At 36.5% G+C, this 19,099-nt stretch overlaps 2 protein-coding genes across 2 annotated transcripts in view; one reads left to right on the forward strand and one right to left on the reverse strand.

Moving 5' to 3' along the window:
* The first annotated feature begins 1,284 nt into the window (after positions 1 to 1,284).
* On the forward strand, positions 1,285 to 17,163 carry LOC135650186 (uncharacterized). The gene is made up of 9 exons (XM_065169387.1): positions 1,285 to 1,764; positions 10,681 to 10,781; positions 10,894 to 11,278; positions 11,862 to 12,740; positions 14,559 to 14,613; positions 15,176 to 15,237; positions 15,321 to 15,427; positions 15,511 to 15,598; positions 16,320 to 17,163. Exons 1-9 carry the CDS (start codon positions 1,288 to 1,290, stop codon positions 16,626 to 16,628), a joined length of 2,463 nt encoding a protein of 820 aa, XP_065025459.1. The 5' UTR covers positions 1,285 to 1,287; the 3' UTR covers positions 16,629 to 17,163.
* A 1,024-nt stretch (positions 17,164 to 18,187) lies between these two features.
* Positions 18,188 to 19,099, reverse strand: part of LOC135649762 (oryzain gamma chain-like) — a 4,299-nt gene continuing 3,387 nt past the window's right edge. Inside the window, exons 6-8 of the mRNA XM_065168523.1 lie at positions 18,884 to 19,015; positions 18,670 to 18,805; positions 18,188 to 18,545 (exon numbers count right to left, since the gene is read on the reverse strand). Coding sequence (XP_065024595.1) covers positions 18,505 to 18,545; positions 18,670 to 18,805; positions 18,884 to 19,015 — 309 coding nt within the window. The 3' untranslated portion in view covers positions 18,188 to 18,504. The remainder of the gene's footprint in view (positions 18,546 to 18,669; positions 18,806 to 18,883; positions 19,016 to 19,099) is intronic.

A 19,099-nucleotide genomic window follows, 5' to 3' on the forward strand; every position in this document is an offset into this window, starting at 1 on the left:
ATGTTGTGCTAAGTTGAAACTTTACATTTTTAAAACAATATGACCAAATTTATATGAACTATCCACTTTAGGCAAATTTTATAATAATTATATATTTTTTTTATGAAGCAACATTCATGTGAGTTCCTTAATGCTGCAATTTTGTGAAAATTTTATATTTTTTTGAGTTGGTGCAATGAAAATAATATTTTCTCACCACCATAGTTTTTGTTGAAAGATATATAGTGTTTTTTATTTTCTCAACAAATAATATTGTATGATTTCTCTAGTTCTAAAATATTATGTAATTTAAAATTTTATATATTTGAAATAGTACTACAAAAATCATGCAAACCATCTACTTTCAATTAATTTTATCACCATCATTTTTTTTCTCAAGAAACAACATTCATTGTTGTATTTTTTTTAAGAATAATGTTCATACAATCCTTCTATCATTAAAAATATTTCGTTACATCGAATTTTTGTGTGCGATACAAATCATATGGATTAAAATTTTATTTTATTTAATAAAACAGTGTTTTTATTGTCAAGCGATTCGATATCTTTGTTCATTATCATATTTTTCTACGAAACGAAGTTCATATAACAATTCTATGTCAAAATGTTGTGCCAAAAATGAAGATTTTATATTTTTGAATGGACCTTTTGCTTTAGATAACTTTTGTTACCATCTCATTTTTCTTGTTTCAAAAACTAAAAATTTCATCTTAGCACATTATTTCATCGAAAAAAAAGACAATGAACGATACTATTTCCGATAAAACAACAATAAATAATTCGTATGAATATCGCTTATCGCAAAATGCAACACAAAAAAAAAAACCCAAGGCAGAAAGCTTGTGTGATTTTCACTATACTATTTCAAATACTTATAAAAATATCATTTTACAAAAAAAAAAAACTTAAAGTGAAAATTTTCAACCTAAGATAATACAACAACATTTAACATTGTTTGATAGAAAATTATGATAATAAAATGCCTATAGTAAAAACTTCTTGTATTTTATTATATCATCTTAAAAACATAAATTTTGAATCTACACTACAACAAAAAGCAACACCAGAGAGACTATATTTATCCCAAAAAAAAACATAGGTGATAGAAAAAGATTTGCTTGAAGCAAATAAGATTCATACAATTCTACCATGTCGTTTCAATAATATAACATAACAAAACAAGTCGTATAATTATTATTTTCTAGAAAAAAAAGAAAAATCGGAAATTTTTGCGTTACAGTGTTTAAGAAGCTTAAATTATCGAGACGAAAAAGGCCAAGTTTTGCAATGCCAACGTCGATGCGAAGGGGGGCATTCTCGTCATTCGCAATCACCCTCGTTAAAAGGGAAGGGAGGATCGAGGAAAACCACGCCACCGACCCTCCCAACCGAAGGAGCCCTAATCCCGTCCGTCACCGCCGCGACACAACTGCGTATCGCATTCCACTCGCACCGCCCTCGCGTCCACTGCCTCCGTGCCACCGGCCCACCGCCTGCCCCTCGTCGGTTGCCACACGCCCTGCCACCATCGACGTTCCGGCCCCGCGCTACCTTCCATGGTTCGGTTTGATTTGGGTTTTCGTCGATCGAATTAGGGTTTTGGTGCTCTCCTCTTCTGCCTTGGCCATGGACGGTTCCGATTGCGACGGCGATGCTCGGACGTTTAAGGTCAATTTCACTACGGATGGCTTGGCGAAGCTGCGTGAGAGGGTGAAGGAGAAGCTCAAGGAGTTTATGGGCGATTACACTGATGACACGCTCGCTGTACAGCTCCTTTTGCCTTCTCTTGTTTTCTTCTTCCGTGATCTTTAATGTTCGGTGCTTTTGATTGTTTTAACATTGATTTCTCTTCTTCCAAGTACCTTGCTTATTGTTTTTGTTACGCTTAGTTTCCATATGTAAATATCAAATATAGTGAAGTAAAAAAATCTATTGTCGCTTTTTTCAATAAGGTTTTGATTAACCTTATGTTTTTATGATCGGACATTGCTGTACGGTAGATACTTCATAACCTGAATTAGAGCAGCACTTATGGTTTCTGAACTAAGAAATGATATGGGCCAGAAAATGTATTTTCTGTTTTAGTTCAAACTGATTCTTCTTAGTTGTTTCAGTAAAATTGGAACCTATGCTGCTGTCGGTTCCAGAATGAGATATAAGCTCCTTAAATTTGTATGGCAGTTAACTATCTACATTTTGTTGCATATGTTGCTTCTTTAAGAAGTATGGACTACATCTAGGATAGATAGTCAGAAAGAAGATGCGATCGCCAAAGTGGGGTATTGGTAGGACAAAAAGGTTAAGAAATGTTTGCCGAGAAAGCTGTTACATGGTTTGAAGATAAAGTGCATGCATAAATAACTATACGGAATGTACTTTGGTATGGTCAAACTCTATTTTGTACTTCTGTTACAAATTATATATGCTTTACTGTGAACCTGTTTGGGAACGAGATCACATGCAAATCTTGTGCCTTGCCTGATCATAGTTGTTTTTAGGTGATTGATATTTGTGTCTATGGTTGAGTGTTTAGCGAGTGGGCCGATGCGCGGACCACCCAAGTTTTTGGTGGTCCAGTTAAAATAATTTAAAATAAAAAAAGTGCTAGGGCCTTGTCCAACTCAGCGTTAAAAAAAGAAAAAACCATGTTAGGGCTCGTGTTCATGAGCCCTCTTCTCGCGTATGATGTCGTAGTCCCTGCCTTGCCACTACCGCTTCGATGTTGTCGTTGTTGCTTCGACATTGACGTTGTTGTCGCTACTTCCCAGGTACGCTATTGCTACTGCCTAGGTACGCTATGGCTATTGCTTCTCTTATTTCTTCTTTTGCCTCCATCGTTTCCTCTTCTTCCTTTTTTCTTCCTCTGTTGTTCCTCCATTGTCTCTTCCTCTTATCCCTCTTTTTCGTCCTCTCTGAAACACTAGTATGCACCGATGTACCATGTGTTGGTACATCGGTATTGACTGGTATATACTGGTCCGATAAATTGTCGAGATGGGTCTGATACTTGAAAAAACGAATGTAACACCCTGATTAGTCCCACATTAGAAGTGGGCAATATTAAGATTGACTTATAAGGGTCTGATGAGTGTACTATCAACTTTAGCTTAAGTATTTTGATCAGTGGTTTAGGTCAAATGAAGCTGATGGGTCAGTTAGTCCATCAGGCTCGGGTCGTGACATTTGGTATTAGAGCTGACCTAGTATTTGGGCATGGTGAGGGGGCTCGAGTAGGAAAGGGTTACCCGTGGATGGAGTTGGAAGGACTCGTTACGACGTGGAGCCATCATTGGGTTACGTCTCACATGCACCATACTATGGTTTGATCTGGGCTATGCTGGGCCTTGACGAGGACGTCAAGCTCTTGAGTGGGAGAAATTGTAACACCTCGATTAGTCCCACATCGGAAGTGAGCAAGATTAAGATTGACTTATATGGGCCTGATGAGTGTACTACTATCAACTTCAGTTTAAGTATTTTGACCAGTGGTTTAGGCCAAACGAAGTTGATGGGTTAGTTAGCCCATCAGGCTCGGGTCGTGACAACGAACCTTGGTTCAAGTTGCTCTTCTGGTTATGCCTCTTTTGTGTAGGAGGGTGGTCATTTCATTGGAACACCACTGCAGATACCACACTCCTCTCGAGTGGTTCTACTTGTTTCTTGAGATCTTGTTCGTTTATTTATAGTAGGTATATATGCAAGTTGTTCCTTTAGCACAGTTGCACTAGTTTCACCATGCTGCCTGCTACACGCGATTCAATTGCTTGCTTGACCTTCTTTGATACCACTTTGTCATGGACTTGATTGAGATTACGTAAGGCATGTGACACCCAAGCAAGAAAAGGTTAGAATGACAAACTTTTGGATAAAACATTGTCGCCTACAAAAGCAAGTAGGCATAGAAGTTCTCCCAAGCAAGCAAAATGGTCACACACAAAGGGTTATCTCTTTTATTGAATAAAAAGTAGGCTCACTAAAGATGTGTTGTCCCTCATATATGGTATTGGGGTCCATCCCCTAGTGTGCCACTTAGGGGTTCAAAGGGTCTGAGATGGCTGATGTTTTGCATCATATTGTCCAGTGCATTTTCTCCCAAATGTGGTGGTGTTTTTGCTGGGATTTTGACTAGCTTTGGCTCCATGCATACGACCACTCAAATTGATCTGCTAGTGAGGTGTACAAGCAATGATTGTCTGAAAATTAATTTTACAAGCAATGATCATATGAAAATCTTATTCTGTATAGGTTAAAAGGTTTGACTTGTTACCTATGGTTCCTTTGCCAATAATTTTCCCTTTGTTGTTGTCTCCGAAGGTAACGTATCATTCGTCTTGGCTAGTGAGCTTAGAGAAGTGTGTTGGATCTCCGATTATGTGCCTTGAACATCCACTATCAATGTACCATCTCTTGCTCCTAGCTTGTGATTGTAAACACATCTACCTATCATTGAGTGATTTATGGTTCATTTAAGAACCTAAACTAATTTGTGTGGACTATACCTTTTAAATGGACATTTATAAGCAAAATGATAAGATTTTTCACAAAAATTATATTTTTCTCTAGGTGAGACATGTAATGTAGGCCCTTTAACGAAGATAGTTGGCTTTTGTTGAGTGTTACTCATAAAGCCAATTCCTTCTTTTCTATAAACATGACTCTTATTAGCAAGGATCATGTTTAGAGATTTATTACCTATTTTAAAATTTTCAAATGTTTCTTGTAGTAACAAAATTTCCTTTTTAAATGACTCTAACTTTTCACATTGAGTACAAGGAGTTAACATACACTTATCATGCTCATTTTTTAATTTTTAGGTTCACTAGAAAGAGAAGCATAATCCTTTTTCAATAATTTATATTTTTTACCAACTAATTTATATTTATCAAACAAATCATGAAAATCACTTAATAATTCATTAAAAGATAAATGAGCTTCGATTAAGTCACTTACCTCGTCATTGAGCACCATTAGAGCGTAAATTACAACTTCGTCTTTTTTGATTGGCTCATCGTCTTTGGATGCACTCGAATTGTCGCAAGTTGCTTTAAGTGTCTTCTTTTTCTTTGGTAGCTTCTTTTTCACTTGGGGACATTTATTTTTGAAGTACCCTGGCTTCTTGCATTCATAACAAATTATTTGGTCCTTTTTTAGTTCACTTTTGTTCTTAGTGTCTTGTTTTGTTCCTTTTAAAGAATTTTTTAAATCTTCTTATAAGAAGTGCCATATGGTCACTTGAATTTTTTAAATCATCATCATCATCATCATCGTCACTTGAGTTTTCACCCAAGTGGCCTTTTTTGGTTCCAAGTGTCATGTCCTTCCTATTCTTCGGAATATTGTTCTCAAGTTCATCATTCTATACATGTTATTTCATAGGTCATCAAGGACCCGATAAGTTCTTCAAGCGGAAAGTTATTTAAGTCCTTTGCTTTTTGTATTGCCGTTACTTTAGGATCCCAACTTTTTGGAATTGATCTTAATATCTTGTTAACCTTTATCCACTTGGAGTGTCTTAAGTGGACTCAAAGTAAGTAGAATGACTCTAGACTGCACCTGGGTGATAGAGACTCAGGGGAGGACTCCTAGAAGTTTGAGACTTGTTTGGTTGAGTGGATGAGGACTACAACACAAGTGATAAACCAGGTGCCATATGGTTCTGGATGGTTTATGGTTCCATTTGGTGTCGTTTATTGCTGTATTAAGTGAGAACATGTTAAGTATTTTATAGCATAGAATTGAAGTTATATTCCCAATGAGATTTCCTCTTTTAGAGTTCTCTTCTCTTTTACCTTTGTCCTCTCTCTCTTCTTTTTCTATATGTAATCCCCCTTTGTCTTCTCTATTATCTTCTTCTTGATGGATGCTTTCTTCCCTTGAAGGAAAAAAGGTGCTTGATAGGAGGTGAGTATCCTATCGGTGACAAATATGTGAAGTTGAATGTTTTGCATTTCAGAGGTCAGATGAATCTAGTTGTTTTCCTTGATTAGGTGTTAAGTTGAGTCTATCTTTGGTTGAATATCAATTGTCAACATTTAGAAAGATCCAGTTGGTCACTTTAATTGAAGGGTTCCGCATGCAGTGACAACTGGATGACAACAGAAGGATGGGTAGGGAGATTGGCACTTCGGAGGATGTTAACCTTTGATGAGATAAATTTTTTTACCTACAAGCTGTGATCAAGCTCTCTAATAAAGTTTATAGATTTAGCAGATGGGTGACGTCATAGGGGTCTACACAAATATGTTCCACAGCTAGCTGGCACTGACAACAGACAATACATATTATGATGCTTTGGAGATTGAGGCAAAACCACAAAGGCTTTATGGTGTTGGAAACATGGTAGCATGGTTAATATCTTCATGACCTTGACTTGCTGTACTAGCTACTTCAGCACCAAGTTTCCAGGTGTTTGAGAAAAAGGGATGGCCATAGGAATTTCTTTGTTATGGGAAGACAGGTCATACTGAGCTTGTTTTCGGAAAAGAAGCTTATCATAGCAATTGTAGATGGCATAGGAATCTGAAGATGATGCTGAGGAAGAAAAGGCAGAAGATGATATTCCTACATATACGCTGGAAGTTGATGTAGAAGAGTTGTCCTTGATGGCATGGTGGATAACTAGAACTGTGGTGAAAACTTTTTTAGAACCCTAGATTTTGTCAAGTTTTGCTGTGCTCTTCTTACATGTGAAGGTAGTCAGTTGAACTTGGTATCTTCTGAACTTCTTTCCAAGGAATATAAAGGCAATTTTATTCTAAACATTTATTTTTCACAGGTGGTAACAAGGAAAGGAGCAGTCCTGATTTTTAAAATAAGTATTCTTTGTTGCTTCAGATGTATGAGATTCAAGAAATGTGCTATACTTAAGACAGATATTGCAGATGTCTTCCTCGTAGGCCCTGGTTATTTTACAGTGATGTTGTTGATGGAGCTAGGACAAACACCTTAACCATCAAGAAGGAAAAAAAGTAACAACATCTATATTTAGTCTGTCTCAGAGAGACAGCAGGATGACTTCAGATTAAGAAAAAAAAAAATAGTCAGAGGATCTTATCTAAAAAGGAACCTTGTGATCATAGTTCGAGGGAGCCATGCCCATTAGAAGTGATTATCATGTTGACAACGTGAGATGATCAAAACTTTGGCCAAGAGCAACTGGATGATCGATTAAAGCCTTAAATTCAGTTTATCACTTGCGTTGGATTTTTTATGTTATGTAGTAGTTATAATGAGTTCAGATGGTGTACAGTTGAAATTATAAGATTTCATACCAAGGATCAACAAGCTAAATTTAATAAATTACATGAGCATAAAACTCAAGTTGTTTGCTTTTTTTGTGTGCTCAGTGAAGAGACAAAACGTAGATACATGTCTGGCTCTTCTCTAGTGCAGACAAGATAACTTGTCATATGGACGAAATACTCCTTTTTGTGCAATTTGTTGCTATTTTGTTAGGATCTCGAGTTAGGGTATATAATGTAAGTCTCATATAAGCTAGGTTTTGGTAGAAGAACAAAATGAAGGTTTCTTTCTCCTACTTTAGCACTTCAATGAATTGATGTCTTTTTTGTTATCTAATTTCTTTCTCTTTTTTTGTTTATGGCATATTTCGTTTCTATTAAGTACTGTATTTTTTTTATTATTTTTGGTGTTAAATGATCAGATTTTATGTTTGTATTTCATTTTCATCTATATTGACTAGAAATCCTTGGCTTTGATATTGATTCACTTTGTGTTTGTTCTCCCTTAAAAACTCATTAGAATTTTGAACTCCAGATTATCCTTATGTTTTTCTTGTCCTTTGTTGTATATAAAAACTTTTCATCTCAATTAAAGCAGACTTAGACCGTTGGGTTATATCAGATTGTCATTTTCTTTTTGTTTCTCCTCAATTTGTTATCCTGATCTGGAATTTTCAAATTTCAACCTACAATCAATACAGACGATATCTAGGGCCTTATTTAGGCTCAGTTGAGGTTTTTGACCCTTAAATAATGTAAGACAACAACCATTGACTATTATGATAGCATTTTCAACAAATATATTTTATGTTTATTAAAGAGTTAAGAACCCTTATTAGATATGAAGATTCAAGCACCATGAGTTCTATAAATACTTCAAGTACTGCTTTTTTTCCTTTTTTTTCAATCAGAGAATAAATTTGTTAATAGTAATCTAGTTGGTAGTTCTTTTTGGAAACTTTTATCGCTAGCAACTGATTGTTATTCATGTTCTTCAGAAATGCTTAGGCTCCAGTTCCTAGTTATAGGTGTCCTACAAGCCAATCACGTGAGTAATGGCACGTGTGACTGGACACATAGTCTTTTTGTTTATTATTATTATTTAACATTTTATCACTTTATATTGCCTGTTGCTTGAGTATATTGTGATGTCTATAGATCTGTGCAATGAGAATCGGATAATGATGAGATCACGATAATGAGACCGATTCACCTTTAAACACAAATCCTAAATAATCCCGATCATAGGTTACTCGAGAGGGACATCGAGATAACTTGACAGACTGACGTGTTGTATACCCATCCATATGATGGATGCAGCTGGTCTCATAGCTGTTCGTGTGGGGACATTAGGGATACAATACATGTGCTAATTGGGGAATGAGTTCACTGATTGATCCGTTTACGGAATGATGGATGGTTGATGATGTCTTATTGTCAGACAACGATTTCGTAGTCCCAATAGTGTATCTGGTCCTTAGACTTGAGATACCAAGGATGTCATGTATGAGTACTTCATTCTTTGATACCAGACTTATAGTTCTGGAGGTTTCAAATCTAGCGCAACCGGTCATCGGGAGTGGTTGCCAACCTTACGAGTACTATTGAGTGCCGATGGAGGATTATCCACTCTCGGTGTCATGAGAGGAATATCTCATGTGTTCTTGCTCAGACAAATCCCTGGCTAGGGTCATTCGTGTTGAGAGAGAAAGAGTTCTCTGGGAGAATCCGATTAGAGCGAGACTCGAGCAGAAATCGTATGAGTCTGACAGCACCATGCCCGGTATATAGTCTCTGAGATTTAGATGAATGAGGGACTATAGGTATATGGTAACTGAGGACAAACAGATCCAATGAATTGCATTTTCCTGTATCGTCTGAGGACTGCAGCGTAGTGGTCTAGTACGTCCGCAGTCGATGAGTTGAGTGAATTATTATGGAGATAATAATTCATCGAGCCAGAAGGAGTTCTGATAGGTATGACTCATGACCAGCTCGATATTGGGCCTAGAGGGTTACACACATATGGTAGGCGTTGTGATGAGTAGAGGTTCGGATATAAGATATCCGTCGGAGCCCCTATCTTATTGGATATCCAATAAGCCCCTGAATTATTGGATCCTATGAATGAGATCCAATAAGAGCCTATGAGAGATTATTGGATAGAGATCTACTAATCTAAGAGGCTTGGGTAGTTGGATGGAGATCTAATACCCAATAAGGTAGGATCCATTAGGGTTAATTTGACAGAAGATCTTTATAAATAGGAGGGAACTAATGGTTCATAGGCTAGAGCCTTTTTGGGTTGCCTCTCCTATTCTCCTCCCATTCTCCTCCTCAGATATCAGGCCTGGAGTTTTGAGGAGCATTGTCGTAGCCCTGTTGTGTGGATCACCGTTAGAGAGGAGGACGCTTGACCTCCTTCACCATCTCCTAGAGATCTGTAGGGATTCAAGGATATACAATCTTCCTAGGTAACACAATATTTCATATACGCAGTTTTATGTTTCGCGGATTTTGCGTACAAATCTTCACATGACGATGAACACATTGATGAGAAATTTGGGGATTTTATTTTTATGTTCTTCCGCTGCGTATGTGATGTCGTCCTTCAGATTTCCCTACACCAGTATCTAGTAGCAAACTATCAAGTGTTACATGATAATCGTCTTATGTTGTGGGTTTATTGTGGTGTCACAGGGAGCATTGATATTATCATTTAATTGGTCAGGTGAGATTTTTTTGGGATTCTATAATGATCTCATGATCTTGTTGGAAGCCATCAACATGTGAACTAAATTTTATGTTGGTTATCATGGTGGGAGATTTTGTAAAGGGAAGATCAAATCAAAAGTGAAAAATTTTATGGCCTCGGGGTGCAAGAGATCTGTTAGGTTTCTATAGGAAGGTAAAATTTGACGTTTTTTAAGGTATGGAGCAGCTAAAAGGATCACGAAGCAAAGTCTCTGTTTGCCTAGTATTAGATTCAGTAGCGACTTAGATGGATATGTTTGTGTGAAGTGTTCTGATGGCTACAGAGGGGTACAGGTTTGAGACGAAAGAATATAAGGTTTGCATTGTTGTAGATAAGTTTGGACCATGTTGGCCTTCATATTGGTGGATCTTTTGTTGTCTCATCTTCACTAGTGACAACATTGTAATCTTTTTTCTCTTAGCTATTTGTTGCTCAACTGTATTTTCTTCAAGCTCAATGTTCTAATTTTGTTTACTATATGACTTGTATCAAGTATCTGATAATTCTGGTTCCTATTACTGATTGCCTAAGATGGTTTCCCGGTTAGTTTTTTTTTTTTGAGAATGCCTCTAATAATTTGTAGATGATAGTAATGATTGATTATACTTGGCATGCTTAAAATATCTGTGATCCTTCACCATTTTATTTAACAAGAGTTGTTACCTTTTCAATATACATTTGCAGGAATATGTTGTTGTCTTACTCAGGAATGGACGTCGCAAAGATGAGGCTAGGAAGGAACTCAACGTGTTCTTGGGGGATGACAGCGCTACTTTTGTGTCCTGGTAACACCATTCTCTTTGGATATCAGTAACTGCTTCATGCTCTAAGCAGCAGGCATCAAAATGATTATTTATTGTCAGTAATTATTCATCATATATCGTCATCTGGCTGCAGGTTATGGGATCACCTCTCGTCAAATATCTGCTGGTATGTGCAGCAGGAACAATCTTTTCCTCATGAAGTGGCTAAGTCTAACACTTCATTGAATGAACTGTCTGGAAGACACAATTCGCAGCAGGAGCATTTGGCTCAGAATGTGCTCTCAGATTCTGGTGATGTCAGAGAAAAGTCATCTAAAGTTTCTAGAATTCATCACAGTAGAGAATGGAAAGAAGTAGCTCAGGATGATCATAAAATATTTCCTCTTCGTAGTGTTGTGACCAATATTTTTCGTCCAGAGGACAGAACACATAGACCTAATAATTCTAGACGGTCGCGATCTCCTAGACCTCAGGTTCAGAGAAAGCGAAACCGAGATGATGAGCATCTATTAACAAAGGTACTTTATTTTCCTTTATAAATTTGAGGCAGGTTATACATGTTTGATATGCACAAAGGGGTTTTTGTAATATTTTGTAAGCTGGATTCCAGTATTAAGTTGTTTAATTCTCATGAGTGCCATTTCCATAAGTCTGTTGGATTGTCAGATTTTCCTTTTGGTTACCACATTGTTTTCACTATTTTTTCAGTCTGTTTTTTCCATATTTTGTGGGATTCTTTGTCATATTCTGTTAGATAATTATGCTGCTTTTGGGCATAATGATTAATGATTCACATAAGAATGATCACAGAATAAGTTTTGAGATGATAGTTATTGTGACTGATGTATGAGTCAAATTCATTCTACGGTGGTTGAAAACATTAGACAAAACTAAAGGTATAGTTTGTTTTGTTATACTATAGTCCAAGGATATAAATATTGTCCAGTACCTTCTTTAGTAACCTATCAAACTGTTATGGTACTAGGACTTTGTTATTGTGCTTAGGCATTTGAATACCGGGAGTTGGACTTGTGCACTTTTGTGATTTTTTAACTTATGCTATTTTTTTTATTTTTAAATATATTTCACTATCCTTTACAGCGAGACTCAGCTTCCCATTCAGTAATTGATGCTCCACGCCGGCTTCTTCAATTTGCCGTTCGAGATGCTGTAAGGACTGTGCAACAGTTAGACTCAAGAAGTGAGCCAGCTTTAAAGAGGCTTCGTTCTGTAGTATCAACATCCACAACAGATTCTTTGCTAGAAAAAAGATCCCAAAGAATAACATCAGGGTCAAGAGTGCCAGGTGCCTTATCAATGGCACTCAAAGCTGTTGCTGAAGCTGTCGAAGATGTAAACAAGGCTAGATGTTCTAGTAGTGTTTTTGATAGATTGGGTCATGACAGAAGTATGACAGAGCCTGTTAATGAGTTATCAGATACAACAGCACAAGAGGTTGAATACAGGGATTCTGAAGATAATAATCGAGTTCCTGAACTCGATCATTCAGATCATCCTTCCAGGAGTGAGTATGATGAGGAGTTTGATGGTAACCTGACCATATTAGGTCAGGAGACTGAAACAGCTGCTCCTGACTATGCTTCAAATAATGATAAACACAACATTGTCAAAAATGTGAGCCTGCATGATTTGGGTGCTTCTCAAAGTGCTTCCTCTGCTAATAGAGAAAACAAATCAGTTATTGTAGAGTATAGCATTGCACAGGAACCTGATGAAATATTAAGGCAAAGAAGGTTGATGGATCAGGAACCATTTGCTAGTTCAGCAGCAATGACATCTAATAAGACTCTGAATATTTCTGTTAATGTAAATACTTGGAAATCTCCCCATTATCAAGTGTCTAGGGATGCTGCAGAAGTGGAGAATAGAGCGGCTGTGGGAAAGAGCAAAAATGGTGTAGGAAACCAGAATGTTAGGCTTCCAAAGGAGAATGATGTTTCTTCTGCGCAGAATGTAAAAGTAAGGTTTTTACTGGCATAAATTGCTTATTCAATACTGATGATTATAAAACACATGACATAAATTATGTTCATTCTCTTCTTGGGTCGAAATGCCAGTTAACATTCTCTTGCTTTTAGAACTCTCCTTTTGTGATTTGTATTGTTCTATTTTATGGCCATAATATTTGTGAAATTAGAAACAGGTCTACTTGCATTTTAGCTTCATATTCTGCCTGTTCATTCAACCAGAATCGTGATGATCTTGTGTGGAATTTTGTTAGCCCTTCTGGTGTAATCTCCAACCTGGATGCTGAAAGGATTTGTTACACAATCCATTCTTCTCCATAAACTTTCTGCTGCTATCTTTTGGGCTTAATTTTAAACTGAGTTACATGTCTGAAGATATTTTTATCAACCATTCATGTCATCGGTTGTCAGTTTAACTGAAACTGGTTGATCTGAATTTGATTCAGTGGTTTTCTTAAAATTGGTTTCCTTCTGTCTTATGTGCAAGTAGCTGACACCTAAATGTAGACCAGAAAATCTGATTATACTTAGACATGAATACCAGAATGAAAAATAATCAAGGAAGCAGAAAAGTTACTTTATATACCTAATATTAAAAAGAGGGGCTTGAGAGGCATGCTTGGTTGAGATAGTTGTGAATGAATCTGAGAAGTTGGCCTTTCTTACGAATGCTTTTGAAAGTTGGAGAAGCTAGAAGGGTCTTTAAGAGTGGTCGATCAAGAATTCAAGGACTTTTTGGATCCAGAAATCAAAATCTTTTCTGTGGACTATGATATTAGACTATTTGTATCAACTATGATATCAATGTCTTTGTGACCAGATGCTCCAAGTTGATAAAACATTCCTATTATTCATTAAGGTAATAAATATAATCTCACTTAACTAATTTTTGGAACACTTGTAAGAACTGAACACTATGTGTTTTATGGGCAATTTTATTTTTTGTTATTTCTAAAGATAAAATTTCCATACTATTTTCAAATCATATGTGATAATGAACATGGTCAGTTTCTAATATTTTTAACCATTTCACTGAGAATTGATTTCGATTGTGCTAATTAAGCTTCTGCGAACAGCATTGTTAATCTAGTTTTAAGTAAGGAAAGCCTCTTGAGGATGAGAGTATTGTAGGCCACGGTCCATAGATAGATAGTGTCAGGCAAACATGTTTTGACTTATGTGTATGCTTATGTTTATCTACATCTATTTACACATAAAATTGTCGTCGGCGTCTATCTTGTTTCCTGTTTAAAGGAATTTTTATGGCACAGTATGGTGTCATGTGAATTTTCTGATGCATGAGAGTGATATTTCTGTAGTATATATGTTTTAGTTGAGCTTCTAGTTTGGGACATCCTCCAGTATCGTGGTATTTCTTTGATAAGGTAAACTTTCTCATTGAGTACAATCTGTAGATGCATGTTGGAGGTGAACATTGTTGATTGTTCTGTCTGTCTAATACAGGCGGATTTCAAATGGTTGCATTATGTTTGAAGGAGCACGTTAGGTTTTTATTCGTGTAAACTAATCTTTTAGGTCTTGGAAATTCCTCTAGCCTGCTTTATCTATGACATGCTTTATGAATCAGCTTTAATTTTTAAATTAGGTTACTCTGTACTATAATTTGTCAAATACTTCCACAAAATCTCTTCAATTTCTTTGTTTTACTCTGTAATTTATCTTATAATGACACAGCAAAGTTTATATTCTTGTTTTGATGTTCTTTCTTTTATAAATGTGCTTATCTTTGTCATCAGCTAGTGTAATATATCTGATGAGTGTGGATTGGTCACACAATTATATTTTACAGGCAATGGAACTTGCAGATGTCCAACAGGAGTCTCAGAAGCCTGCATCAGCACAAGGTATGAAGCATACTCCCAAGCAATGTAAAACAATGCTAGATAAAGGTCACTTGTCACTTTAGTAGTTTTTCCATTTCATACTCCCAGAAAGCCTAAAAAAATTTATCTTATGGTTTTGGAAAAAGAAATTGTGGAGCATGTAGAATATAGGGTTGGTACATGACGTCGTATAATATGGTATAATCAAAGTCTGTAACCTGAAAGTTCTAGCTGCAAAAGCTGAACGCATATTTGATTTCGAATGCCTGCTTTATTTCAACTAAATCCACTTGCCGAAACTCTTACAGTTCAATCTGGCAAAACCAATTTGCTTTTATTTCTATGTTCTCTTTCCACGTAGCTGTTTATGTTTCATAATTATATATGCATAGCTGGATCTAGAATGCTGTTGCTCAATCCAAGATTGTCACTAATATTATTCTTATACTAGTTGATTTTCTGCCCCATTTCTTTTATCTTTTACTAGATTCAGCTGAGGCTCCTAAATCTTTTCCTGTCCTCCAATTTTCTCCTCCCTATGGCCTCCATTTGCAGGAAAGATGAATGATTCATTTTATTGCAGGTTCTTATACTACTGGCCGCCCTTTGGAGGATGGTGATTCTCGAACTCTATTCGTTGGCAATGCAAGTATCTGTTTTGTTAATTTTATTACAATTGACTTGATAAAAGGAGTGGGATTTTATCAATCTTGTTATTGGATTTGCAGGTCCACTTTGCTGCTACTAAAGACACACTTTCTCGCCATTTCAATAAATTTGGGGATGTGCTTAAAGTAATTATCGTCAATGATGCTGCAACCGGTCAGCCTACAGGGTAAATGATACAAGAGTAATTATGTTGTTCTTCAGTAATTCTTTGTCATGGTATGTTTAAATTGAATTTTCTGTCCGGAACAGGTCAGCATATGTTGAGTTCCTAAAGAAAGAATCTGCAGATCTGGCATTGTCACTGAATGGCACATCATTCATGTCCCGGATCCTAAAGGTAGGTCTGGAAATGATTAGCATCTCTATTTCATCTTTTTCATGATATTGTTGTACAAATTCCATTTGTGTACAGCAAGATGAATTCTTCAAATTATAAATTACTAGCATTAAAGTAATTGAGACAATTTCATGACATTGTTTGACCAGCCATGTGTTCATTTTTGTTATTTTATGTCATACTTGAACTTGTCCATGATTGAGGTCCAAGCTTAATACTCTTTTATCTTGGCTGTGGATCTGTTTTCTTTTGAAACATGATCTAGAAGCCCTCTTCTGCGTGCATGATGGTTTTCTGCACATGGCCTATAGTCATATAAATGCAAACAACAATTTCTCTTCATCCAGAGAAATAATTAGTCATGGGATTGCCATTATCTGTTCTCCAAGGGACTGTCTCTTATCTTCTCCATACCGGCTCTCCTTCCAGATGACAAATTACATGGCTTTTTTGCTCTGACCAATCATCTTCAGAAACTTCGACCCTTTTAAATAAAATCGAAGGACAAAACCGATGTCTGCCTGTTCAATTTGTTGTCAATATTGCACATCCTCCTGAGCTTTTATTGCTGAAGGTTCTTATGGTGGAACCAATCCACGTTCTCTGTTGCTTGATAGCAACTTGAATGATAGAAGGGATCGAATTGTAACCTGTGTTTTTTATCTATATAACTTAGTGTGAGTGCAGAAATGATGTATCGCTTGCTCTTTGTGCATCGTAGGTTGTTCGCAGAAGCTCTCATGAAGCTGCTCCAATGATATGTTGGCCACGGGTTTCCCGAGCATCTTCATTTGCTTCTAGACTTGGTAGGATACCATATCCAAGGGTTGCTGGTGCCTTTCCAGTGCGCCTTCCAATCAAAACTGGTGCCAGGAGTTTACAGTGGAAGCGTGACTCTTCAGCTATTCAACCTGGCGAGGTGGCAAAATCTTCACTAACATCTGGAAACAATATCCTTTCTCCAACAGCAAGGAGTCTTACCTATAGACGTACTGAATCTAAATCTGATGGGACTTCTGGTACTGCATAGTTGCTTCATCTGAACACACTGCAATTTTAGCTTGGAATCTTGCTCGGACACACACAATGAATCGACATATGAGGATTCCACATGGAGATTTTTGCTCTCTTGGCTTGTTTGAGACTACAGTCTTTGGTAGCAGACATTCATAGAGAGCTACTTTTTGACTCAGTTATTTGGACATTCAAGATGAGAAGTTGGTTTATTCAAACTTTTCGGATTTCTTTCTCTAGTGCATTCAATAGCTAAGCAGAGTCTGTAAATAAAGGGGAGAAATTGGTATGTGCTCGTAGTACCTAATCAGTCAATTTACAAGTGCCTCCATTTTCGCATTTGCTTTAAGTGGATGATTTGATCTGCCTCAAGAATTTGTCAAGCGAAATGGAAGCATTTCTTGGTATTTATCATGATGACAGCTGATAATTTTTCATATATTTGAGATACTGGAAAACCTTTTAAAATCTCAATGTTGTTGTATCTTGTTATTTTCGTTTGCCTTTTGTACTTGTGTCTCTCTCTAATATAATGAATTATGTTTCTTTTCTGTGATCAACCTCATCAATTCAGCAGTAACAAGCAGGTGATCTCTCAACTATTATTTATCATCCATTCTTGTTTAAAATTTGCCTGGTGTACAGTGCATTTCTTTTTTACATGTTAGTAGTATCTCTGGAGCTATATTCCTTTATTTAAAGTTTTGTTTCATGGAAGTCACCAATTTTACAAGGCTTGTCAAGTTTCCTGAGAAAGATGTGGCATTTGATGTATGTTGATCCATTTGATTTTCCTGAGAGGAAAAAGAACTACATGTGCTTCTTTAGTTTTAGGGGTGATATTGTTTCATAATTATGATAATTATGTATTATCTTTTATGATTAGAATCTTATTAGTATCGTAATTTTTGTATTTAAAAAATTATATTAAGAAAATTATAATTCTGAAAATAAAACAAATAATCTCGTTTGACCTAATATTGTCAAATGTATTAATGGAAAATATAACACATGATATCATGCACATGAAAATGATGAATAAAAAAATAATTTTAACATTTTGAGTATGTTGAAATTATTTTTTTACTCATTATATTTATGTTGATTCAACAATATCATGTGTTTTATTTTTTGTCAATGCAATTGGCGATATTAGGATAAATAAGATTATTTATTTATTTTTTTAAAATTATAAAGATTTTAATATATATTTTTATATATAAAAATTATGATGTTAATAGGGTCTAAGCATAAAAAATAATATGTAATTAGCTTATGAAAAACACTTTGACTTTCTATTTCTATGGTTTTCAGTTTTTCACCCATTTCCACAAAGTACCTAAAATATCTTTAAAAGCATCCATCCAAACTATCCTCCTTCGTTTTTCATATGGTTTATCTTTTTATATGTGGATTCATTCTCTTTCCTATTTGACTGGCCGAATGATAAAATATGAAATCACTGCAGCTGAAATAAAAAAGCTACCTCCTAAATTTATGTTTAACAATCTTAAGCTCACATGACAAAGACCATCATGAGCTCTAAGGAGATTCAATTGGCTTGTCTGCACATAATTAACCAAAGATAATGATGGACTGGTTGTACAAATAAAATTTGAGTCATACATAACATACCGGAGATGAGATGGATGAGATGGATGGCCTCCTTATCATGCATAATCTGTGTATACATGCATAATATACTGGAGATGGATGTGATGGATGGCCTCCTTGTCATCCATTCTCCTAAGAGTCGAAATCCTATTGACACCAAACATTGCCCGAGCCCAGTACAATATGTTATACACTAGAAGCAGTCCAATATACTGGAGATGGATGGCCTCCTTATACATGGTCTAACACTGGAGAGGCCACCTCTGGCACGGATGTCACTACGCAGCAACGATAGGGTAGGAAGCACAAGTTGACACACCTGCAGCAACATCATTTCATGAGTCAATTTTTTTATAGCCATCTAAAGGTCAAAGGCATCAGCAAATCCTAACAAGAATCAAAGCTTTCTTTCTTTGGATTTTTGCTAGAAAAAGGGCGCGTACCACACATGTTCTTCCCCATTTCCATCTTGAAGTAACCATCCACACCCCAGTCTTCGCCCCATGAGTTCTTAATCAGCCAATACGGAACGCCATTCTCCACTCCATAACCCACAGCTAGAACAGCATGGTTTACATCCTACAGGCAAAACTCGAGTTACATGCAACCATTTGGGCGGTCTCATGAATCAAGAAACAGAGTTGCTCTTGAGCTTACCATGGGAGTCTTGCCACAAGTGTCACTGGTGTAGACTCCTCCCTTGTACAGCCTGAAACCCTTCACCACCTCGAAAGCAACACTAACTGGACGAACGACTCCCACCGCGTGCTTCAGTTCATCCTCAGCACCCTTCTCAAAAGGCAACCAATAGAACCATACATCAGATACATGTTACGTGGGGTAGCGCTACCGTCTGCCAGGAGAATAATGGCA

Source organism: Musa acuminata, chromosome BXJ3-9 (genome assembly GCF_036884655.1).
Source record: "Musa acuminata AAA Group cultivar baxijiao chromosome BXJ3-9, Cavendish_Baxijiao_AAA, whole genome shotgun sequence".
Lineage (NCBI taxonomy): Eukaryota > Viridiplantae > Streptophyta > Magnoliopsida > Zingiberales > Musaceae > Musa > Musa acuminata.